We start from the raw sequence: 25,762 nt of genomic DNA on the forward strand, positions 1-25,762 counted from the left end.
GCTAGGCTTGGAAGCACTCTTTGGGGGGCAGGGCTTAACATCCCCCACTCTGGGAATAGTGGGGAGCCTTGAAAGTTTACTCAGACAAACATGCAGATGGGCATTTTTCGGTCCCTGCTGCATGTACCTTACATCTTCTTGAAACCTCTTAAGTGCACGTCCAGTGCAGCCTATTCCACAGAGGAGGAAGTAGAGGCTTAGGGCAAGGCCGAAGCCAAGCAGAGGCTCAAACCTGTGGTCTTCTGACTCCACCCTGTGTTCTCAGCACCAAGATAAGGGGGTCTTCTGGGTCCTGCCCTTCTGGAGCTCACAGCCTTCCAGGTTTTCATCCATTCAGCAGACTCTCATCAAGGGCCTGGACAGTGCTGGGGACACAATGGTGACTTAAACAGCCACAGGCCCTGTTCCCTCCAAGTTCATGGTCCAGTGGCAGAAGATAGGGCTGTAGCCAGACAGTCACAGCCCAGAGTGATCAGGGTTGGGATGGGAGCTATCCTGGGAGTCAGGGAGGGGCTTCCTCAAGGCACTGGCCACTTCTGAGACTGTCTCATTCTCTTCCCGTCGTTCTCCTAGTCTCTGCAGTTGTCACCCTCTAGGTCTCTGAGACTGTTTTCTAGTTTCTTCACTCTGCCAGAATCCAGCCAACTTCTGCTCTATCTCTTTGAGTGTTTCTCTGTGCCTCCTTCTCTGTTTCTTGTCTCTAAGTGTCTGTATCTCTCTGAGTCTCTCCTCTCTCTCTGCATCTGTAAGTCTCTCCCCAACTCCTGTTTCCCAGCTCCACGCCTGTCTCTGCCTGTCTGAAGAAGTGTCCATGCAGGAACTTGAATGCCACACTGGGAGCTTAGACTTTACCCTGAAAGCAGCCAGCCTTGAGAAGCTGAGACAAAGTTCAAGCAGGGGACTAGCATCACAGATTTGCACTTTAGAAAAATCTGGGGTTCTGGAAGGAGGCTGGAGCAGTGACCAGGCAAAGGAGGGAGATGGCATGGGGAGGGGATGAGGGCCTCCCTGGGACATAGCCATCAGAACCCCTAATTGGGAGAGGGCTTGGGAGGGAGGGGAGAAACAATGCCAAGGCTTCTCAGGGAAGCCAGTTACCCAGGAAAGGTGTCAAATTTCCTCAGTTCCTGTCTTCCTCCCTTACTGCCCCCTCTGACGTCACATTTTCCAGTCTGGTTAGAGGGGTGAGGGCCTCCCATCAATAGCAGGAAGTACCCTTCAGCCCCCTGCCACCTGGGCTGGACCACCCAGCTCCAGGACCCTCAAACCCCATCCCCACATCACTAGCCCTCCCTACCCCTGACCCTCTTCTATTCACTGCAGGCAAAGGAGGAGATGGAAAGAAGAATGATTCCAGAAAGGCGGGTTTTAAATGTGTGCGTTTAAGTCCTGAGGGGAGAGAGAAAAAGATCAATGGGGTTGAGAGACAGAGGGACCGAAATGGAAGGGATGTAGTGAGCGGAGACAGAGAGGTGGGGAGGGAGACAGGAAGAGATGAGAACTGGGGGTCTGAGGCAGTACAATGGGAAGGCAGTTGGGGAAAAAACCCAGGGAGGGAAAGAGATGGAAACAGATAAGGAGATAGGGAGAGAGATAGGAACACTTAAAGACAGGTGGGGAGGGACTGAGACATCAGAAGAGACTTGGGGGAATTCCCCGGGGTCCAGTGGCTAGGACTCCTTGCTTTCACCTCTGAGGGCGCAGGTTCAACCCCTGGTCAGAGAACTAAGATCCCACAAGCTGTGAGGTGTGGAAAAAAAAGAAAAGAAAGAGAAAAAAAAGTTACTGCGGTCAGGCCTGGTACAACAGAGACCCAGGGCCAGGGACGTCAACCCAGGGCAGAGATACAGGGAGAGACAGATACATACAGACAGGAGGGAGGCCAGCTTCAAGGAGAGGAGGCTCCAGGCCTGGTGGGGCACAGCAGGTGGAGACTCCTTTCAGACCCCTGGGTTAGATGGATGGAGGGACTGGTGATGCCCGAGGGCTCACCAGCGCTGGGTCCAATCCCAGGAGCCCCATGACCACCCACTGTGTGACCTAGTAAGTCGCTCTTCCTGTTGAGGCCCAGTTTCCCTCCTGTAACAAAGATGGGCAGTGCCCACACCCCCCGCTCCTCCCACCCCCAGACTGGCAAGTGGTTAGTGATTGAGCTGGGTGAATATTGGAAATGGCCCATATTAAAGAGGTTATTTTTAATGGTAAATAGTTACTTATCAATATTGCAGGATGGGTACAAGCACAGGCTCTGAAGCCAAGCTACCAGGGTTTAGGGTTGCCAGATTTAGGAAATAAAAATACAGGGCACCTAGTTAAATTTGAACTTAAGACAAACAACAAATAATTTTTTAGTATAAGTGTGTCCCAAATATTGCACGTGTGCATGTACATGTCGCAAGTATACATGGTTTGTTTTTTTGCTGAATCATTAGAAATAAGTTACAGACACAACACTTCACCCCTAAATATCTCAGTATTCCTTATAGAGATAGCTTTCATATCATAATACCATTATCACATCTAAGAAAATGACTAATTCTATATCTCCTATTCAGTTCATATTCAAATTTCCCCATTTGTCCTGAACTGTTATAGCAGGGAAGGGCATGGATTCTGGAGATGTAGAAAAGTGGGAGGAGTTCCTCCTCAATTTCCCCTTTCATAAAATCGGGATAAGACTAGTACCTACCTGGTAGGCGGATTAAACAAAGGCCCAGGGCACAGCCGGTGGCATGTAATGAGCCCCCAATAAATGTTACCTATTATTATCACTGTTGTTATTGTTCATACTGTTGTTGTTACTGTCCTGGGAAGCAGCCCCAGGACTTCCCCTCAAAGCCCTCAGAAGGGGAGAAGTGGGCCTGGTGGGGGATCCCAGGTCAACCTACCCCCACAGGCCCCCTGTGGATTGTGACGTCTGCCCGCTGGGGGTCTGGCCGGAAATCCCCCTTCCTGTTGCAGATAAGCCTGGCGCAGCCCAGCTGACCCCAGGCTCTCCTCCCCCACCACCTCCCATGTCACAGGATCAAGTCCCCAAGCCCCCCGCCCCGCCCCAGTCACCCCGGAAACACCCCTCCTCACCCCGGTCTCGCCCAGCCCGCTGTTTCCCAAGCTCCTGTTCAAGTCCAAGCCACCCCTGCGGCAGGACAGCCAAAGCTACCGTGGAGGCGGACGGCCATCTCTGGGGGCAGAGGGGAGTGGGGCGGGGGTGACACAGTTCGGCCCCGCCTCAGCCCCTGCAACTCGACCCCCGCTGCGACCCCCAGCTCTGACGTCTTGGAAAATTCTCCCCTGCCCAGGCCCCCGGGGGGAGGGGGTGCATGGTATGAAATGGGGCTGAGACCCCTGGCTGAGGGCAGAGGGACCTGCCAGAGGTGAGCTGTGAACTGGGGACTGCAAGTCTGGGTGTCTGGGGGCCTGGATTCCTGGGTCTGGGTGTCTGGGGGCCCTTAACTCCTGGTCTGAGAGAAAAGGACACTGGAGGCCAACAATCCAGGGTCCTGGGGAAGGAGGGAGCAGAGGCCTGGACTCCTCTGTCTGAGTGAAGCAAGGGATGGGGCTCAGACTCCAGGGTCCCTAAGTGTCACCAGCTCACCCTGGGCCCTTTTTTTTTTTCTGACCCAGAACATTCACAGCGAGCAGCCATGGATTTGTGGAACTGGGATGAAGCATCACCACAGGAAGTGCCCCTGGGGAACAGGCTGTCAGGGCTGGGTAGGCTGCTGGGGCTGAGACAATGTGTGTGGGGAGGGTGCTCAGGTGGGCGCTTCCACTGACCCTGACGGGGCTCTAACCTTGCGTGCAGGAGGAGCTGAACTCGACTTCTATTTCCCTGAACTGGCACTCCAAGGGGACACGCTGACAGCGGAGACATGTTGGAAAAGTGTCTGTGGGCTGGGACCCCTGAGCGCTGGGGAAGGTGAGAGGCTGGGCTTCTAAGTCTAAGGGAGGAAGGGGGCGTGCCTGGACTCCTGAGGTTGAGCGGGGAGAGGGGTGTGGGCTTGAACTCCAGAGGTTGAAGGAGGAGGGGCCCAGACAGCCTCCAGAGTCCCAGGTCTGAGTGAGTAGGGGCCGGGGGTAATAACTCTCAGTCCCTGACAAATAAAGACCACTGGGTTGAGTGGCTGAGGGGAGTCTCTAGTCATTGTGCACACCATTCCCTAAACTCTGCTACGTCCTATCCCTCGCAGGGCTCCCACAGCCGGACTGGGGCTCCGCATTACCGTACCCAGAAGCTCCATGGGGGGCGGGTGAGTGTGTGCGGAGAGGCGGGGGGAGGAGGGGACTGGGGTCCTCCACTGTGACTAGAGGTTTAGACTCCCCGATCTTTGAGGGGGAACGGGGATAGGACGGGGGACGCCTGTGTCCTTAAGGTGGCATGACCGAGATCATCCTGGAGCGTGGAGCCCCAGGCGCCAGGGCTGAGAGCTTCGACCCCTAGAACCCCCGAGGGGGCCAGGGATCGGCACACCTGGGCTCCTCTCACTTGGGGTCCGTTCGTCCTCACAGAATCCGCCCCTCAGGCTCTTCCGTGGTCGGGAGACTGGACAGACCTGCCGTGCACCGGCTCGGTCCCTTGGAGCCGCGTCTCCCAGGCCCTGGGTCCCGCCCTCTGGGCTGGCTCTGAAGGGGCAGCCGCCCAGAACTGCGCCACCTCCGCGGGAAGTGCCAACTCGTGGTCGGGCGCCCAGGTCGCTGCCAGCTCCACCAGCTGGGACTATTCTGTTGGCCCGGACGGCGCCACCTATTGGGGCAAGAGCCTCGGCGGGGAGCCGCCCGCCGACTCTACCATTTCGTGGGGCGGGCCTGCGGGATCGGACTATACAATCTCCTGGGACTCGGGGCTGCATACGGACTGCACCACCTCTTCGAAGGAGTACCAGACTTCAGATCTCACCACTTCCTCCGAACCGAGCCCGCAGTCGGACCGCGCAACCTTGGCTTGTTACCCCAAAGCTAACCACCGAGGTGAGGTCCGAGACACTTTGTTCCAAGGGAGAGAAGCCGGAGTCTAGTGAGGCGGGGCCTAGGCGCCAAAGGGGGCGAGACCGGGAAACTGGCGGGGCTCGAGAGAGGAGGGGGCGGTGGCCCTCCTCTTGGGTCCCCAGGGAGGAGAGGACTAAGACACGGGTAGTCTTCCCGGGAGCAAGGGAGGAGGACCTAGGCTCCTGCATTAGGCAAGAGGAAAGAGATGAGGATATGGATTCCTGGGTCTCCAAGATGGGGCAGCCACTCCTAAATCTCCCAGATGGGGGCCCCGATGCCTGGGTCCCCAAGGCCAACTCTTAGGTCTCTTAGACGGAGGAATCCGAACTCGGTCCCCGAGGAGGAGGGGATCCGGATTCCTGGGTCATCGAAGCGACATGATCTGGGGCCAGGAAACCTGAGTATTCACTTGCCTCCACCCCGCAGGTCCCATTCAGCTGTGGCAGTTCCTCCTGGAGCTACTCCACGACGGGGCGCGTAGCAGCTGCATCCGCTGGACGGGCAATAGCCGCGAGTTCCAACTCTGCGACCCCAAAGAGGTGGGGCAGCCTCCCAGACCCGCTTAGTCCCGCCCGGGTCTCCCTGTGTTCAGTTTGGCCCCACCAGCACTTCGCCTAGTGCTAGGCCACGCCCCCAGCCTCGCCCTCAACTCCGCCCCGTTCCGCCGGGCCTAACCCCCATGCTGACCGACCAGAACCCCGACCCCGCCCCACCCATCCCTTGTCAAGTCCCTCCCACTCTCCACCTCTCCCGCCCCCTCAGACTAAGTCCGGCCTCCGCCTTAGGTGGCGCGGCTGTGGGGCGAGCGCAAGAGGAAGCCCGGCATGAATTACGAGAAGCTGAGCCGAGGTCTGCGCTACTACTACCGCCGCGACATCGTGCGCAAGAGCGGGGGGCGCAAGTACACGTACCGCTTCGGGGGCCGCGTGCCTGGCCTAGTCTATCCCGACTGCGTGGCGAGCGGACAGGGAGGAACGACTCAATAAAAATACACGGTCAAGCATCGTTGTGCGTGCTGTTTGCACCCTTCCCACTGATACTAACTACGTCTGCTAGGGGGCCTGTATGCACCAGAACACCCACATCGCCTCCACAGCCCCGTGTGATCCTAAAACACACCGGGGGACCTACCGTGTGCTCACTGTCGTGGGACACGCAGAGGAATCAGACAGTCCCCACTGGGCCTGCCTACCATGTGCCTGCCCTGTACTGGGATTTGCACAAGAATCAGACCCAATCACTAACTTTCGAGTTTATTTACTGTCCCCACCTTGAAGAGAGGACTCAGACTCCAAAAAGGGCTTACTGTGTGACCTCCCAGTGCTAGGAACCATCAAGGAATTAGAGCTAGTGCTTACGCCCCAAAACCACCTACTCTGTTTCCCCACTCCAAGCTGGGGGCCATAGAACTCAGACCCTAAGGAGAGCCTACCCTGTTCTAGGAACTACTGAGCCTCTAAAGAGAGCCTACTGAGTGGTCCCCTTATGGGCCATGCTGGGAACTCAGCAGTGACCAAGACAACGCTGGACCTTGCCCATAGGAAGCTCACAGTCCCGTGGGGAGACAGACCCATCACCAGCCAGGGACAGCCCAGAGTGGTCAGGGCTGGGATGGGGAAACTCTAGGGGGTAGAGGGGGACCAAAAAGAGGGATCTGCCCTAGCCTGAGTTGGGGGAAGGGGGGTGGTCAGGGAAAATTTCCTGGAGAAGAGAATAGCTGATTTGAAAAGTCGGGTAGGCAAAGAATGTCCCAGTCAGAAGAAATAGAGTAATCGAAGGCCTGGAGGTAGATCTCACAGCACTGTTCAATGAACTAAAATATCAGCGTGGCTGGAGAGGGGACTATGGCTCAGTTCACAAAGCTCCAGTTGGAACTGCCTATGTGGGCCATGGTAAGGGGCCTGGACTTTGTCCTGAGGGCACAGGGGAGCCAGGGAGGGAGTTAAACAGGGGAGGGATTTGGGCTTTGGGAAGATCTCACTGAAGGGGGTGAATGCAGGCATGTAAACAGGCAGTTCCACAAATAATTACAACGCTGATGAACACAGAATGCATAAGAGGCCTCCAACCCAGTTAGGCCTGGACACTGCACCCAGCACAGTATGTGAGAAGCTTTGGAGGCCAGGCTGAGGGGAGGGGCAAAAACAGGTCTCTTTCATAGCTTCCTCTTCCAGTCCCCAGAAGCCCCCTTTATTCACACAAGAAATTCACTCATTCCACAAATATTTATAGAGTACCTATACTATGTGCCAGAAACTGTTTTAAGTGCTAGAGAAACAATGGTGAATGAGACAAAACTTGCTCCTTTATGATGCTTCTATTATATTTTGAGGGAGACAAAAAAAGATAAACAATAAAAGGAAGGATACAGTATGTCAGAAGATAAGTGCTTTGGAGAAATAAAGTAGGGAAGAAACTGACAAGATAGCAATTTTAAATATTTGGACTGAGGACTCATTGATAAGGTGACATTTTAACAAAGACCTGCAGGACATGATGGAGGGAGCCAACTGCAAGAAGAGCATTCCAGGCCAAGGGGACAGCAAGTGCAAAGGCCCTTACGGGGAAGCCAGCCTGCACGTTTAAGGAACTGCTAAGGAGGCCAGTGTGCCTGGAACCGCGGCAGTTAAGAGAAGGAGATAAGAGTATAAAAGGGGGCCAAACCGTGTAGGTCATTTGCAAGGATTTTGTCAGGGTAAGCATTCAATAAATAATTCTTGCACGAATAAGAGCATTTCCGCTAGGATATTTTTCCCATGACCACTCTCCAGCCAGTCCCAAGACCCAGACTCCTTTCTCCTGGTAAAGACAGAGAGGTGACCACGCTGCGCCCACAGCTTGGCACAGCCATAGCTCCGTGCGGTTCCAAGTGCCACGCAAGCTTACGATTGGGCGGGGATTGAGGATGAACAGGCATTCAGCCCAATAGGAAGGTCGGAGTTCGCTCGCATGGGCGTGGCCTGAACCGCTCCAGCACGGCGCTCTAGCCGTGCGGAAGACTCCCCAGTGCGCTGCCTCGTCCCGCTTCCGGCCGGTCTTCGTTCCGCTTCCGGTCCGACGCTGGCGTCATTGCTGAGGGTCACATTGAGCTTCCAGGGACTTCAGGAGCATCTTTAGGTGAGTGTGGGGGCCTCGGGGGCCCTGGAACCCCAGCCTGGGGAACTGTGGAGCCCGACCCTTGCTTCCCGGAGAACGAGATAAGGTTTCCGGTCGGCGGCGGCTGACCTCCAGGAGCCCTGGGGTCCTGTTCAGTTAGTAATCGTAACTGACGATTATTTAGTTCTTCGATGCCAGGAACATTCCAAGCGATTTATATTGCTTCATGTAATCCTCCCTCCAACCCTATGAGATAGGGCCTGCGATTATTCCTTTTTGACTGGCAGGCAACTGAGGATCAAATATTATGCAGTTTAGCCAGCGACCAGGACTGCAGTGCTCTTAGTCACCAGGCCGCAGGCGCCCCTCCCCCCACGACCCCCGACCTCCCCCCCCCCCCGGCTTGCCTAGACCGCAGCCTGGCTTCCTGGTGTCTGGCCCCTCCTGTCCCTTGGACGTTGGAGGGGCTGCAGCGTCATCCGCAGTCCACCCTCACTCCTGAAAGCGGGTGGAGATCGCTTCCAAAACAACTCTTCCGACCGCGTCTGTGTCCCAGCGGCTGGTGTTCACATCACCCCGCTCCCGGAAAGGCTCTCCTCCGGTGCCCCAGATCCTTACCGCTACCCTGGGTCGCTTGAATTTATTACTGGTCTGCTTACTTCTGTGTAACCCCACGACTCTTCGAATAATCTGATAGAGGCAGTTTCTCTCGGATTCCCTGAAGAAAACAGTGTGTCACCTCATAAGAGAGATTATAGCACAGGTTTTTAACCTTGGGTACACAGAATCTGTAGAATTCAAGGGGTGTTAGTACTTGAACGGGGGGAAATTTACATCTGTACTTCTGCTAGTTTCTAATTAAAATGTAGCATTTCCTTCAGTTAAGAATGGAGGCAATAGCCCTAGTAGTATTGGCATCATCTGTGACTTTGTCAGCAATCAAAATCATAGGTCATCTTACAGACCATTATGGTTGCAGATTTCACAGCATATCATTTCCAGGCATGATTATTTTGAAATTGTGGTAGTTAATAAATCCTCAGCTACAAGTAACTGGTTTTCTTTGTGATCCTATGCAATTTTTAAATGCATTCTTAAATTTTTATTTATTTATTTTCTTTTTGGCTGCGTCGGGTCTTAGTTGCGGCACGCGGGATCTTCGTTGAGGCGCGCAGGCTTCTCTTTAGTTGTGGCGTGCTGGCTTAGTTGCCCCCGGGGCGGGTGAGATCTTAGTTCCCCGACCAGGGATCGAACCCCCGTCCCCTGCATTGGAAGGCGGATTCTTAACCACTGGACCATCAGGGAAGTCCCCTTTAAATGCATTTAAACATATTCTGAGAAGGGGTTCATTAGACCCCTGAGGAGTTCATGGCACCAGTAGACATTAAGAACGTCTGCAGTGTAGGTTGTTAGTGATAGAGTGCAGCTCCACCACCTGTGTGCTGAATGACCTTGGGAAGTCGCTTAAACACCCTGTCTCTTGTCTGTGAAGCAGTGATAGTAATAGTTTCTGCCTTTTAGAGTGACTGTAGGAATAAAGCTTCCGTGCTTATAGTAAGCGCTCAGTGAATGTCAGCTGGTGTTATGTTGGGACAAATAAAGCCTGATTATACCAAGGAGTTGACTCCCTCAGACACCCTACTGTGACTTCCACCCTTAATGTGTTCTTGCCCTGCCTTCACCTCTGTGTGTACTGAGAGGGAGGGGCGTTGGCTTGTTGCTCACCGGGCCTGGGTGGACTGACAGCCCCTTGCCAGCTCCAGAACCCCTGCCAGCACCCATTCTCTGCCTCCAGGAGTCAGCACTATGGCAGAGGACATCAAGACCAAAATCAAGAACTACCAGACTGCTCCTTTTGACAGCCGCTTCCCCAACCAGAACCAGACGAGGAACTGCTGGCAGAACTACCTGGGTGAGCAGGACATGGTGGGGCCGGGGGCGCAGTGTTGACCTTCCCCTGGTCGCACACCTCAAGTCGCTTGCCTCTTGGCTCCTCGCAGGGGACCTATGCATCCCAGGCCTCTTCTCTTGTATTCTGATCATCTGACCTCGCAGGGCCTGTGCCCCTCATCACCACCTGTGCTTAAGATCTGGCCCAGGGTCACAAACTTTGGTTCCCACAGTGATTTTTTTCCCCCAAGACGTGTGTGTGTGTACTTATGGAATGTGACATACATACAGGAAGTACATAATAAAACATAATGTACAGCTAAATGAATAATTCTAAAGTGCATCCCCCATGAAACTATAATCTGGATAGAAAACTAGATTCTGCCAGCCCTCTGGGCTCCCATGCCTACTGCATGCCCTGTCTTGAAAACAACACTCTACTCTCCCCAAGAGAGATGTAACCCCACAGACTCAGGGCAGTCACACTTTGGTTTTATCACTGCTGTGAGGTTTGTCTCTTTGTGATCTTTATAAACACTGTATGTGTTGTCTTATGTTTGGATGTCTTCATTCAACAGTTTTGAAGATTCATCCATGCTGTGGCATGTGTTTTGCTCATATTTATTGCTGTACAGTTTTCCACATTTTATTCATGGACACTTGCATGGTTTCCAGTTTGGGGCTCTTATGAATGGTGCTGCTATAAACATGCTTATAAATGTACTTTGATGTCCATGTGAATGCTTTTCTCTCTAGGGAGTGTGCCCAGGAGTGTAATACTTGGAGTAATTTTTGAATTAATTTCCTATTATAAACCAGATTATCCCCCTCCTGTCTTCCTCTCCAGGATGCCAGCATCTTAGCATCGAGACCACCGTCCCCTTCCCCTGCCCTGGTTCTGGACTTCCATAATCCCCACACACACCTCTCAGGTTGCCTTATCATTCCTGACCCCAGAATTTTCAAGTAGAACGGTCGTTCTTTAGGGGTTGCAAAATCAGCTTAGTGACGTGTGTCTAGCCCTTTTGAGTACTACACTTGTAAGGGTATGCTTTCTTTGTGAAACTTGGGGGTAGGGGGGATTTGTGTAACTGGTTGTGAAGTAAAAACGATTTCTGTGAATTTTGATCAAAAATGTGTTCCAGCCCTTGGTCTGGGCTGACCCTGATCCCCGTTCTTCACAGACTTCCACCGCTGTGAGAAGGCAATGACTGCTAAAGGGGGTGACGTCTCCGTGTGTGAATGGTACCGGCGTGTGTACAAGTCCCTCTGCCCCATATCCTGGGTATGTGCCTCCTCCTGGGGCCCTTGGGGTGCTGGGGTGGGGGTGGGGTCCTAGCAGAGGGGCGTGTGGTGACTTCATGGGAGCTCATCTGTGAGAGGCAAAGGGAGGACAAGGCATCACACTGGCCGTGGATGTGGCCTTTTCTTCTTCCTAGAATCACCTCCCTTTCCTCCTTTCGCCGGTACTCTCAACCAGCCAGGCTCTCAGCCAAGGCAACCAGATCTGTCTCACCCAGACACTCTACAAGTAAATGCCCTGTCCCTATGGAGCTCACCATCTTTTGGAATCCTGTCCTTTTTTCATATGAGCATTTCCAAATATACATAAAAGTAGAGAGAATAATTCAGTGACCCCCCCAAATATACCCATCACCCAAACTGAATAGTTTCAGGATTTCTCCACATTTCTTCCATTTCCTTTTCTTTTTCCTCTTTCCTTTGCTGAAGTATTTTGAAGCAAATCCCAGACATGTCATTTCACCCCTACCTACTTCAGCATGCATTTCTAAAAAACAGGGATGCGATAAGGCAGTCCTTCTAGGCCTGATCTGACCAGACCCGTTGTTACTATTTAATATTCTGCCACACCCTCTTTTTTTAAATAAAATATTACTTTATTTCATCAAGTCAAAGACCCCATCGACTACAAGAAACACTGAGAGATGTTTAAATCTTTTTTTTAATGCCAGAAATGGATGTAACAAGCATGCTATTTTCAGAGATGTTAAAATGAAAAAAATCATGTCTTAAAATCAAAATATGATATTATTACAAAACTAATAGTACTCATTTAAAAAAATAAAACAGTACAGTACACTACTGAGCAGTACAATAAAATGAAAAGTAGATGTCCACTCTCGCTCCCCAGTCCCCCTCCCCTGAGGTAACTACTGTTAACCGATTCATCTTTCTCTATATACATTTATCATACATAAGCCTGTGGAACTTGCTGTGTATGCATGGGTCATACTATATAGTCTGTTCTGTGACTTGCTTTGACTTATCAATGTGTCTTGAGCCTTTTTTATGACAGTGCATATAGATCTACCTCATTCGTTTTTGTTTTTTTCTTTTCTTTTTTAAAATTTTTTGGCTGTGCTGCACAGCATGTGAGATCTTAGTTCCCCAACCAGGGATCGAACCTGCGCTCCCTGCAGTGGAAGTGCGGAGTCTCAACCAGTGGACCGCCAGGGAAGTCCTTACCTTACAAATGCTTTTATTTAACTGGCCCCCTTTGATGGAGATTGTGTTATAATTTTGATGTACATCTTTGGGGCTTGTTTCTTGAGAACAGGTTGCCTTAATGCACTCTTCCTCAGCTTGTTTGGTTTGCCTCCCACCTCTGTGGCCACACTCTGTCAAGTGTCTGAGTACGCTCTCCCCTCCCAGGATTTCTCCTTGTCCCTGCGTGATCTTGGGTATCATGACATCGTGATCCCATAATATCCATCCTCCAGCCTCAGGGCCTGCATTAGGTGAGTGCTGGACAGGGTGCTAGGAAACATGCTTCCAGTCCTGGTGCTGCCCCACACCCCAGCCTTTGGGACCTGGGCCTGCCCTTACCTGGGGAGCGTTAGATTCTGTGGTTCCTCCCCTCGGGTGCCTGCTGTCTCTGCCTTCTGAGGGCTGGATGTGAACACACGCTTTATACCCAGCAGCCCTGGCTTCTTTTCTTTCTTTCTTTCTTTTTTTTCTTTTTTTTTTTTTTTGCGGTACGTGGGCCTCTCACTGTTGTGGCCTCTCCCGTTGCGGAGCACAGGCTCCAGATGTGCAGGCTCAGTGGCCATGGCTCACGGGCCCAGCCTCTCCGCGGCACGTGGGATCTTCCCGGACCGGGGCACGAACCCGTGTCCCCTGTATCGGCAGGCGGACTCTCAACCACTGTGCCACCAGGGAAGCCCAGCCCTGGCTTCTTTATTCCAGAAATTTGGTGAAGTAAAAATAAGTGTTTTGTTATCGCTATTGTTCGTTTTTGTTTTTTGTATAAGCAATATAACCACTTCTCAGAAACTTAAGAAATAGAGGAAGGGGCAAAAAATTGTTTCTCATCCTCCTGACCTGGCTGATAATACTGTAACATCTTCCAGGTGTTTCCTGTGTATTTTTAAAACTTAGTCTCTAATCCCAGTATGTGTATTTGGGGAGGAGTAGGGCTGTGAGTCCAGCGCTTATCCTATATGAGCATTTAAAACATTTTTTCCAATCATCTTTTCTTTTCTTTTTCTTTCTTTTTTTTTTTCCCCACATCGCAAGGCTTTCAGGATCTCAGTTCCCTGACCAGGGATTGAACCTGGGCCACAGCAGTTAAAGCCCTGAATCCTAACCCCTAGGCCACCAAGGAACTCCCTTTTATTTTCCCATTTTAAAAAATCTTTAGTTTCTTCATAAAAAACACAGTAAACCTTCAAAGTGAGAGACTTTTATAATGTAAAAAGTGAAAAACTCCTCTAAGTCACCCCCTTCTGAGTCCAAAGTTAACTTCCCTTAGAAATTTGGTATAAATCTTCCACTTCCTTTTCTGTGTGCTAATGTGTGAGTAGGTGTTGGTGTATGTTTATATACTTTTTTCTTTTTAATTTATTCTATTTATTTATCTTTGGCTGTGTTGGGTCTTCGTTGCTGCACATGGGCTTTCTCTAGTTGCAGCGAGCGGGGGCTACTCTTCGTTGTGATGCACGGGCTTCTCATTGCGGTGGCTTCCCTTGTTGCGGAGCATGGGTTCTAGGCACGCAGGCTCAGTAGTTGTGGCTCACGGGCTCTAGAGCGCAGGCTCAGTAGCTGTGGCGCATGGGCTTAGTTGCCGCGCAGCATGTGAGATCTTCCCGGACCAGGGATCAAACCCGTGTGCCCTGCACTGGCAGGCGGATTCTTAACCACTGCGCCACCAGGGAAGTCCCTATATACTTTTTAGATATAGATACGGATCATACTGTAGATACTGTTTATCCTTGGCTTTTTTACTTGCATTGTTAACCTATTTTCATGTCAGTACAACCTGCTCGGTTATTGGGTAGCCATTGTCTTTAATAGTTAAAAAATAGTCCCTTCCCCTTTAGCTGGACTCGGTCTTTTTTCACTATTTTAAATGATACTGCAGTGTACAATTCCATTGAGAAAATGTTTTGCCTTCTCTTTGAATGGTTTCCTTAATTTCCTTTCCATGAAGTGGGACTATTGGAAAAAGACTAATTTGCCAAAGGATCAGACCAGCCTGACCCTTTAATTTAAAAGGGATGGGGAGTGGAAGATAGTACTAAGTATTCGTGGTTCTATAGATTGGTCCAATCACTTTTTTTTTTAATTAATTAATTTATTTATTTATTATTTATTTTTGGTTGCATTGGGTCTTTGTTGCTGTGCGCGGGCTTTCTCTAGTTGCGGCAAGCGGGGGCTACTCTTCGTTGCAGTGCATGGGCTTCTCACTGCGGTGGCTTCTCTTATTGTGGAGCACGGGCTCTAGGTGGGCGGGCTTCGGTAGCTGTGGCATGCAGGCTCAGTAGTTGTGGCTGGCGCACTCCATAGCGCAGGCTCAGTAGTTGTGGCGCACAGGCTTTGCTGCTCCGCAGCATGTGGGATCTTCCTGGACCAGGGCTCGAACCTGTATTCCCTGCATTGGCAGGCGGGTTCTTAACCACTGCGCCACCAGGGAAGCCCAGGTCCAATCACTGTTAAGGTCAATCCTGAGACAGGATCTTTCAAAATGAAAAAAATCATACTCTAGATGTGGCAGTTTCACATCTACACATCCTATAAAAATGTTTGTGTACAAGGACAGCCATTGCAGAGTTGTTTGTAATGGGGAACATTCAGAAACAAGTTATATATGATGGTATATTCATCTTAATCTATGTGACAGAATACAGAAAGAGCTCTAAGACTCATGGAAAAAGCAAGTTGCAAGACAATCTGTATAGTATGGGGGGGAAAATCTGTATAGTATGGCCCAATTTAAGTAAGGAGTATTTGTGATATCTGGTGTATGTGTGTAAATAAAACAGGCACTTGCTATGGGCAGGCTACTTTGTAAGTGCCTTATATCATATAAGGGCAAACATGCTTTAAAAAAAAAGAAAGATAGGTACTATTATCAGTATCCTCATTTTACAAAATTGGAAACTGAGGCCCTGAAAGGTTGAGTAATTTGCATGAGGAAATTACAGCTAGGAAGCGATGGAGCAGGGATGCAGATTGTCTTCCTTGTCCATGCATTTATCCATTGCCTCTAATGTATAGCATGTAAATGTGAATGTGTGTGTGTATATAAAAATAAATGTGCTCTGACTGCCTGTAGGAGGGTCCACAAGTTGCAGAGTGTTATCTCGGGGGAGTGTTAACAGTTCGATATGGGCCTGTCCATCATTTTGTATATGTATGCATACATCTGTGAGCAATAGTAGGATCACACTCTGTAGCCGGTTTGGACCTTTTTGCACTTGATTGTGCATTTGATCGTTAGAGATGCATTCCTGCTGGAGCATAGATAGCCCCATTTTTTTTTTCACAGCTGCGCAGTATTCCTTCTTTCTTCTGTTCTGACAGACATCGTTGAGGGTTGACTCTGGGGTTCCTGAAGCAGGGCCTGGTCACACTTTTGAAGGTCTTTACACACATCTCCCCACAGACAGCTCTGCAGTGAGTCTGCCTGCTATTATTCCTCCACCACCACCCCACCCCCCGCCCCACCCCTTGTCCCCTCAGTGGGTCAGTTCGTGTCAGCTCATTCAGGACAGTGATTCTTGTCCTTCTGGGTCACTACTGGTTCCCTGGCTCCTGGAACAGTTGCCAGTACTGGCACATAGCAGGTCCTGGGGTTACTTGTTGACTGAACAGGTAGGCAAAGTGGGGAACACAAAGAAGTTCACCCATCTGGTTTCCCTGTGGAGGAAGGGAGTAACACTCTCTGTCTTTCCACAGGTGTCAGCCTGGGACGACCGCCGGGCAGAAGGCACGTTTCCTGGGAAGATCTGAACTGGCTCCACCCCACCTTCTCTGTCCTCCGTCCTTCTCCCCAGGGTAGTGAAGGGAAACCTGGGTACATAGTGATCCCCACCCTGGGGTCCTGAATCATGGCTTAACTAATAATAAATACTCGTTGGAAGAGTGTAAGGCTGTGTATGTGTAAAAGAGCTGGATGATGGGGCCAGAAGCTGGGGCGGAATTAGTACCTTGACCAGTAAGAGAGACTGAATTCAGGTGTTTTTTTTTTTCTTTTATTAAATTTTTCTTTTAATAAACTTTGACCACCTCTTCTTTTTTTTTTTAATTTTTTTGGCGATATGCGGGCCTCTCACTGTTGTGGCCTTTCCCGTTGCGGAGCACAGGCTCCGGACGCGCAGGCTCAGCGGCCATGGCTCACGGGCCCAGCCGCTCCGCAGCATGTGGGATCTTCCCGGACCGGGGCACGAACCCATGTCCCCTGCATCGGCAGGCGGACGCCCAACCACTGCGCCACCAGGGAAGCCCGACCATCTCTTCTTTACCAGACAATAGAGTGAGTGATTATACAAAATAACCTCAAGTTCCTGTATGTGCTAAAATTTATCTGTATGTTCTCCTTTATTATCTGTATAATTTTTAAAAAAACTTATGTTTTGAACCACATGAAAATAGTATAATAAAAATTCCTATGTACCCATCACCTAGCTTCAACAATTATCAGCAAGTGAACACCCCGCTCCCTCTAGGTTATTTTATTTTTACTTATTTATTTATTTGGCCACGCCATGTGGCTTGTGGGATCTTAGTTCCCCAACCAGGGATTGAACCCGAGCCCTCAGCAGTGAAAGTGCTGAGTCCTAACCACTGGACCACCAAGGAATTACCCCTCTAGGTAATTTTTTTTTTTTTTTTTTTTTTTTGCGGTACGTGGGCCTCTCACTGTTGTGGCCTCTCCCGTTGCGGAGCACAGGCTCCGGATGCGCAGGCTCAGCGGCTATGGCTCACGGGCCCAGCTGCTCCGCGGCATATGGGATCCTCCCGGACCGGGGCACGAACCCGTATCCCCTGCATCGGCAGGCGGACTCTCAACCACTGCGCCACCAGGGAGGCCCCCCTCTAGGTAATTTTAAGGCAAATACTGGAGATCATATTTTATCCAGAAATAAGTAAGTATATGTATCTCTTCAAGATACAGGTTTATTTTAAACATAATCATATAATTACATCTAAAAGTTAATACATTCTTAATATCATCTAATAAGCAGTCTTCTGTGCAATGTGTAATTTCTCCCTATTTTCTAGGCCTCTTAATCATGTTGATCATGGTGACAATTGGAAGTCATTTAAGTAGGCCAAGTTAAGAAATGTTCTTTCTTGATGTCCCCAAAGGAATTGCCACACAATAACAGTACAAAATATCATCCACCGCAAACTTGTCAACAGGGAACTCCTTACACAGCGTGACCAGCTAGAGTACCATGTTGTGGCCAAATTGGCGTTTCCTCAAGACCACTCAGATGGTTGTGTAACAAACTTATCTGAAGTATGTTCAAAAGAACAGAGATGATTCTTGTATTGAGGGAAAATGGCCCTAGAGAGGGCTCTTCTGAAATGGCCCCCCATGAGGAGGGGCGCTGTAAACAGGAGCCTAGTGCATGCTTAGGGGCTTTGAGGGACTGTTGAAGCTTCTGGCATGTGTCAGGAATAGGAAAGAAACATGGTGAAAATTTCAAATGAAACAGGAAGTCCAGTGAAAAGATATAGGACTTCCTTTGACCCCAGTCACCCAGTCCTGCCCAGAGGCTGCCACCATTAGCAGTTACAGAGATAGCCTGTACATCTAGAAGCATTTATCTTGTCTATTTGATTTGATAAGGATTTGATATGGTTCTCCCATTTCCTCTTTGCTCTCCCACTGCTCTTTGCTCATGCAGTTCCTCCCACAGACCTCTTCAGTGTGACAAGAACCCTGTGAGGTAATGAGAAGGTCAACGCACCAGGCTTACTCCAGCTTCAAGGCCTGTGCAACTGCTGCTTGCTCTGTGCAGGCTTAGCCACACAGCTCACTCCCTCCTGCGTTCAGCTCTTCCCCAAATACAACTTAGTGTGCCCTTCCCTGGCTGCTCGACCTACCAATTTGACTCCACACACACACTTTGCAGCCCTCACCCCTTTGGTTTCTTAAGTATTTACACTAATATTCCTGTATTTTATTTATTCATCCTTGATAATTGTCCCCCCACCACTAGAATGTAATTTCTGTGAGGACAGGGATTTTAAACATATATATATTTTTTCCCTCTTTCATCATTATGAAAATTTTCAAGCATACAGAAAAAGTGGACAAATAGTACAATAATTGCCCTTATACCAACCACCTAGTTTTTAACAGTTGTTCTATTATGTCATATCTACTTTGTATATGTGTACATGTAATTTTTTCCTGAATCATTTAAAAGTGCTTTCCAAACATGCTGACAACTTCACTGATAAGTACTTAAGCATGTATCTTTCAAAAATGCCATGTTTCTTCAATACAGTTGTCACTCCTAAGAAAAACAAACACGAATTCCCTAACATCTCAGATTCATATTTCCCAAATCATACCCCAAAATCTTTTTACTGTTTTTTTTTTTTTTTTTTTTTTTTGCGGTTCGAGGGCCTCTCACTGTTGCGGCCTCTCCCGTTGCGGAGCACAGGCTCCGGATGCCCAGGCTCAGCGGCCACGGCTCACGGGCCCAGCCGCTCCGCGGCATGTGGGATCTGCCCGGACCAGGGCACGAACCTGTGTCCCCTGCATCGGCAGGCGGACTCTCAACCACTGCGCCACCAGGGAAGCCCCTGTTGTTGTTTTTTTGTTTATTTTTTATTTATTTTTGGCTGTGTTGGGTCTTCGTTGCTGTGCACGGGCTTTCTCTAGTTACGGTGAGCGGGGGCTACTCTTCATTGTGGTGCACGGGCTTCTCGTGGTGGCTTCCCTTGTTGTGGGCTCTAGGCGCGTGGGCTTCAGTAGTTGTGGGTCACGGGCCCTAGAGTGCAGGCTCAGTAGTTGTGGTGCACGGGCTTAGTTGCTCTGTGGCATGTGGGATCTTCCCAGACCAGGGATCAAACCCTTGTCCCCTGCGCTGGCAGGCGGATTCTTAACCACTGCGTCACCAGGGAAGTCCTGTTGTTTATTTTTTATACCAGGATCCAATCAAGGTTCACCTGCATTTGATCTTTAGGTCTAGTAGTTTTTCAATTCTAGAATAGCCCCACCCCCGCCCCACCCACTCTTGTAAGAGTGGAATTTTTTAAGAGGCCAGGCCAGCTGTCTTGTAAAATGTTCCCCATTCTGGATCTGTCTGATTGTTTCCTCATGGTGTCATTTAGCTTCTTCCACCATCTGTAGTTCTTATAAACTGGAAGTTAGCTCTAAAGGCTTGATTAGATGCAGATTAAGTATTTTTTGCAAGAATCCTTCCTGTGTGTATCTTCCTTATTGCTTCCCATCAGGAGGTACCTGATGCCAGGTTGCCCCATTAGTGGGGGCCACTAGCCGTCTTCCTCTGGAAATATCTGGCAGATGACCTGTGGGATGATACTATGGGGAATGGTTCCACCACGACAACCTTGCACATCTCCACATGAGCCACGTAAGCAGTACTTAGTTGTGGTCTGACCCGAACCACAGCAGAACTGGTGATTCCTCCTGAAACAAAAGGAGATAAGCAGTCTTGCAAAGAGCTGCCATGAGGCATTTTCTCACCCGCCTCCTCTTGCAGAGACTGCTTCAACACCATTTCTCACCCAGCTCCCTTGTTTCAGTTGAGTACAGGACTTTCCACCTCACTCCTCCTTAGGGTAGAGCTGCAGGCTGTAAAACTACTCTGAAGCTACCCCACTGGACACCTTACCTGCCTTATCGCAGATCTTCCAGCAACTCAATAAGCCATGTATGATTATGACCCCTATTTTGCAAGTGAGGAAACTGGGGCTTCTATTCCCCTGCCAGTCCATGTGGCTGTGGGTTTCCCTTTAGTGTATCTGTATAGGAGAGGGTTCAGTGCAGAAAACAGAAACCTTTCAAGGCATATTAAGTAGAAAGGGATTTAATAGGGGAAATTTGTTGCAATAAATCCATGTGATGATATGAATTTGGATATAGTATACCCTCATCGTGTTCAACTCGGCATAACCCCACATAGAAAGAACATACCTCAACATAATAAAGGCCATATATGGCAAGACCATAGTTAACGTCATACTGAACGATGAAAAGTTGAAAGCTTTTCCTCTAAGATCAGAAACAAGACAAGGGTGCTCACTCACCACTCCTATTAACATAGTACTGAAAGTCCCAGCCAAAGCAATTATGCAAGAAAAAGAAGAGTCATTCAAATCAGAAAGGAAGAAGTAAAGTGGTCTCTGTTTGAACGTGATACGATCTTATATGTAGAAAGTCCTAAAGACTCCACCAAAAAAGTGTTAGAACTGATCAACAAATTCAGTAAAGTTGCTAACTTCAAATCACTTACAAATACTATCCTTGTACACCCCCATTTTATATTTCTGATGTCACAATTAACATCTCTTTATATTGTGTGTCCATTAACAAATTATTTTATCTATTGTTAATTTTGATACTTTTGTCCTTTAATCTTCATATTAGAGTTAAGTGATTAACACACCACTGTATTATAGTATTAGAGTGTTTGAATTGGACTATATACTTACCTTTACCAGTGTGTTTTATATTTTCATCTTTTTATGTTACTAGTTAGCATCCTTTCATTTCAGCTTGTAGAACTCCTTTCAGCATTTCTTGTAAGGCAGTTCTGATGATGATAAATTCCCTCACCTTTTGTTTGTTTGAGAAGTCTTTATCTCCTTCATTTCTAAAAGACAACTTTTACAGGTAAGTATTCTTGGTTGGCAGTTTCCTCTTTCAGCACTTTGAATATATTATCTTACTCTCCCCTGGCCTATAAGGTTTCTGCTGAGAAATCCACTGATAGCCTTATGAGAGTTTCTTTGTAGGTAAGGATATTTTTTCTTGCTGCTTTTAACATCGTGCCTTTGTTTTTCATTTTAGACAGTTTTATTGTATCTTGGAGACGTTTGTGTGTGTGTGTGTGTGTGTGTGTGTGCGTGTTTTAGTTGAAATTTTGGGGGAGGGACGTCCCTGGTGGCGCAGTGATTAAGAATCTGCCTGCCGATGCAGGGGACACGGGTTCGATCCCTGGTCCTGGAAAATCCCACATGCCGCGGAGCAGCTAAGCCCGTGCACCACGACTACTGAAGCCCGCGTGCCTAGAGCCTGTGCTCTGCAACAAGAGAAGCCACCGCAATGAGAAGCCCACGCACCGCAACGAAGAGTAGCCCCCACTCACCGCAACTAGAGAAAGCCGAGCACAGCAACGAAGACCCAATGCAGCCAAAAAGATTTTAAAAATAAGCTATACTGGAATAAAATATTTTTAAAAAATTGTGGGGAAGCTTATGAGATTAGTGAATTTGAATGTCCAAATTGCTCTTCAGATTTGCGAAGTTCTCAGCCATTTTTTCTTTTAATAAGCTTTCTCCCCCTTTCTCCGTCCCTTCTCCTTCTGGGAATCCAATAATGCATAATTTATTTCTCTTAATGGTATCCGATAGTTCACACAGGCTTTCTTCACTCGTTTTCATTCATTTTTCTTTGTTCTCTTCTGTCTGGAAATTTCAATTGAACTGTCTTCTACTTCACAGATTCTTTCTTCTACTTAATCAAAGCTATGTTGATGCTTTCTACTCCATTTTTCAGTTTATTCATTGTATTCTTCAGCTCCAGAACTTCTGTTTGGTTCTCTTTTATAATTTCTATGTCTCTGTTAAACTTCTCATTTTCTGTATTGTTTTCTTGATTTCATTGAATTGTCTTTTCGTGTTTTCTTGTAGCTCAAGAAAAGCTTCCCTAAAACAATTATTTAAAATTCCATATCAGGAAAACCACAGATCTCCATTTCACTGGGGTTGGTTACTGGAAAATTATTGTGTTCCTTTGGTGGTGTCATGTTTCCTTGATTTTTCACGTTTCGTGAAGTCTTGCATTGCTTCCTTTGCTTTTGAAGAATTGGTCACCTCCTTCAGTCTTACTGACTGGCTTCAGATGAGCAATACCTTCCATCAGCCCTGGTAGGGATTCTGAGGCTTTCTCAGGACTTTTCTATGGATACATCTGCTCCATCATTTCTTGTTCCCTCTTGAGGGGGAATTCTTAAGACTGTATGCCTTCTGTCAATCCTGCAAAGCCAGACTGAATGCTGACAGCCTCCTGTTTGCTTTCCCTGGGACTGTGCTGAACGCCGAAGTTCATATGCTTTCTCCTAATCCCCCAGAGTTGGCTGACTTTCTGCATGCGCTCAGTAGCCATCTGCAGAGGCTCCCTCTCACAGCCCTCAAGGGTGTGCACAGGGAGCTGGTCATGAGGTGGGAATGTGTGTGGATGAGGCACGCAGAGCACTGGAGGTGCTGTGGGCCAGCTGTGGGGGAACCACAGGCGAGGCACGGCCAGTGGCTCATGCGCAGTCTTCCTACTGTGTGTGATGTGGTTACTAGGATCCGAGTCCCTTTGATTCTTTCTGATAGCCCTGGCTGCTATTCTCCCTGCTCCACCCACCCACCCCCAGTTATGCAAAACTCAGTATTCCTCTTCAGTGCATCGAATCTTGGATTTTTTTTCCCCCAGCAATGTGCTGGAACTTCTCTGCTGGATACCCAGACTTCTCATCTGTGAGTGATTTTCAAAATCACTTTTGGGGGACGACGGTAGAAAAAGTCCTATTTCACCATTTTGATAACATCACTCTCTCAACTTTTACAGAGGTACAAAAATATGCAGGAAAAAGCAGTCATTTCCCCACCTCCTCTAGCCACAACGAGGGGACCGCCATCGCTAGTTTCTTGTGTGTCCTTCCAAAGCTAGTTCATACATTTGCAAGCAGATCCTCCCTCTTACTTGCCTACCCACCATAGTAGCCTGCTGTTCCTGGCATTCTGAACCTTGCTTTTCTCCATTAATAATAGTATCTGGAAATCATTCCTTGTCAATCTGATATTCTTGAACTTTTTCAAATTGTGCAAGTAATGCATGAATATGTTTTCTTCTTTTTTCTTTTCTTTTTTTTTTTTTTGACCACACCATGTGGCTTGTGGGATCTTAGTTCCCCAACCAGGGACTGAACCCAGGCCCTTGGCAGTGAAAGCAAGGAGTCCTAACCACTGGACTGCCAGGGAATTCCCTGAATACGTTTTCTTGGCTTAAAAAAAAGGAAAATATTCCAGCAGAGTCAGTATCACCCAGAGAGGCTGTATGGTGTAGTGTAGTAGTTAAGGGGGTAGGCACTAGAGCCAGGCTGTCTCAGTTCAAATGCAGGCTCTACCACTTACTAACTCTGAGGCCTTGGGCAAATTACTTGACCTCTCTGTGTCATGGTTTCCTCATCTGTAAAATGAAGTTAATGACACTTTCCTCGTTGGGCTGTTGTGCAGATTAAATGGGATGCTATGTGTAAAGTGCCTAGAACAGTGCCTGATACTATATGTGAAGTGCTTAGAGCAGTGCCCTGTGTGTTGAAAATGCTCTCTAGATATGATTTGCTCCTGATACATTGGTCTCCTTTCTGGGCTGTGGACACATAAAGGAACTTTTCCTTCTCACTGTGTGTGTGTGTGTGTGTGTGTGTGTGTGTGTGTGTGTGTGTGTAGGACACTTAACATGAGATCTACTCTCTTAACAGTTTTTTTTTTTTTTTTTTTAGCTGTGCCACACGGCTTACGGGATCTTAGTGCCCCAACCAGGGACTGAACCCAGGACCTCCGCAGTGAAAGCGCGGAGTCCTAACCACTGGACTGCCAGGGAATTCCCTTAACAGATTATTTATTTCTTTTTTTTTTTAATAAATACATTTTATTTATTTCTTTATTTATTTTGGCCGCATTAGGTCTTTGTTGCTGCTCATAGGCTTTCTCTAGTTGCGGCGAGCGGGGCCTACTCTTTGTTGCAGTGTGCAGGCTTCTCATTGCGGTGGCTTCTCTTGTTGTGGAGCACGGGCTCTAGGCACACGAGCTTCAGTAGTTGTGGCATGCGAGCTCAGTAGTTGTGGCTCGCAGGCTCTAGAGCGCAGGCTCAGTCATTGTGGCTCACGGGCTTAGCTGCTCCACAGCATGTGGGATCTTCCTGGACCAGGACTTGAACCCGTGTCCCCTGCATTGGCAGGTGGATCCTTAACTGCTGTGCCACCAGGGAAGCCCCCCCTTAACAGATTTTTAAGTGTACAGTATAGTATGGTTAACTGTAAGCACAATGTTGTACAGCAGACCTTTAGAATTTATTGATCTTACATAAGTGAAACTCTATACCCATTGATTAGTAATTCCCCCATTTTCCTCCCCTCCCAGCCCCTGGCAATCACCATTCTACTCTCTGCTTTAATGAGTTTGACTATTTTTGTTACCTCTTATAACTGGGGCTACTCTTTGTTGCGGTACGCAGCCTTCTCGTTGCGGTGGCTTCTCGTTGCGGAGCACAGGCTCTAGGCGCGTGGGCTTCAGTAGTTGTGGCACACGGGCTTAGTTGCTCCGTGGCATGTGGGATCTTCCCAGACCAGGGATCAAACCGATGTCCCCTGCATTGGCAGGAGGATTCTTAACCACTGCTCCACCAGGGAAGTCCGAGTCCCAAATTTAGTAGTGAAGTTGTCTCTGGGGCGGGATCAGGTAGCTTCAAATGCCATCTGCAATGTATGCACCTTAAGAAAACAATCTGCAGTGAATACAGAAAATACTTAGATTTGACAAAGCTGGGATGTAAGGATGTAGGTGTAGGTTACATTATCCCTACGTTTTCTTGTATAGTTGAAATATTTTATAATAAAAAAGTTTGAGAAAACTTTCCTTTCACCACTGCCCATGGAAAACAAAACATCTCAAAAATAAATACAATGAAAATATGTTACTATTAAATTCTAGTGAGACACTGAGGCCTGTTGAAACCTGCTCTAAGCAAGAAAGGAGAGGTGTTTAGGACACAGTAGCATCAAATCACTGAGCCTCTCTCCATGGCACCGTCTGAAGGACTGGTTAGAAATGGCTCATCTTCTCGTCATATGAATTTTGTATCATTTCATGCCATTTCATCTGATGTCCATGGAATGCCTAAAATTATCTCATGTGCCCTCTTTCGAAAACACCACTTTTAACACATCGAATATGTTTCTTCTGAAAGGATCTACCCTCTTTAGAATAAGGCATTGGAATTAAAAAAAATACAGAAAAGTGCACTTATCGTGAGGGTACCGCGTGATGAATGTTCACAATCAATACCCCTGTGTAACCAGCACCCAAATCAAGAAAGAGAAGCCCCCTTCGTGTCCCCCTGCCCAGTCACATGCTCCCAAGGGTAACCACTCCCTGACTTTTATCATTCTAGATTGGTTTTGCCTGTTGTAGAACTTCCTATCTAGAATCATACAGTGGTAGTCTTTTGAGTGGCTTTTTTCATTTAGTGTAATGCTTTTGAGATTCATCCCAGTGGTTGCGTGTCATAGTT

At 48.4% G+C, this 25,762-nt stretch overlaps 2 protein-coding genes across 3 annotated transcripts; both read left to right on the forward strand.

Moving 5' to 3' along the window:
* Positions 1-3,644: 3,644 nt before the first annotated feature.
* Positions 3,645-5,976, forward strand: ETV2 (ETS variant transcription factor 2; the record flags this gene model as incomplete). Of its 2 annotated transcripts, XM_081215627.1 has the most annotated exons (6): positions 3,645-3,714; positions 3,806-3,919; positions 4,191-4,250; positions 4,510-4,968; positions 5,413-5,525; positions 5,772-5,976. In XM_081215627.1, the coding sequence occupies 6 exons, from the start codon at positions 3,645-3,647 to the stop codon at positions 5,970-5,972; spliced, it is 1,017 nt and encodes a 338-aa protein (XP_081071753.1). In that variant the 3' UTR covers positions 5,973-5,976. The 2 variants fall into 2 exon arrangements, with proteins under 2 accessions (XP_081071753.1, XP_081071754.1); XM_081215628.1 differs by lacking the exons at positions 4,191-4,250; positions 4,510-4,968 and having other exon boundaries at positions 3,806-3,883.
* A 2,004-nt stretch (positions 5,977-7,980) lies between these two features.
* On the forward strand, positions 7,981-16,362 carry COX6B1 (cytochrome c oxidase subunit 6B1). The gene is made up of 4 exons (XM_081215645.1): positions 7,981-8,103; positions 9,878-9,994; positions 11,157-11,257; positions 16,171-16,362. The coding sequence occupies exons 2-4, from the start codon at positions 9,889-9,891 to the stop codon at positions 16,222-16,224; spliced, it is 261 nt and encodes an 86-aa protein (XP_081071771.1). The 5' UTR covers positions 7,981-8,103; positions 9,878-9,888; the 3' UTR covers positions 16,225-16,362.
* Positions 16,363-25,762: the final 9,400 nt, after the last annotated feature.

This window comes from Mesoplodon bidens (assembly GCF_964165515.1).
Source record: "Mesoplodon bidens genome assembly, chromosome: 18".
NCBI lineage: Eukaryota > Metazoa > Chordata > Mammalia > Artiodactyla > Ziphiidae > Mesoplodon > Mesoplodon bidens.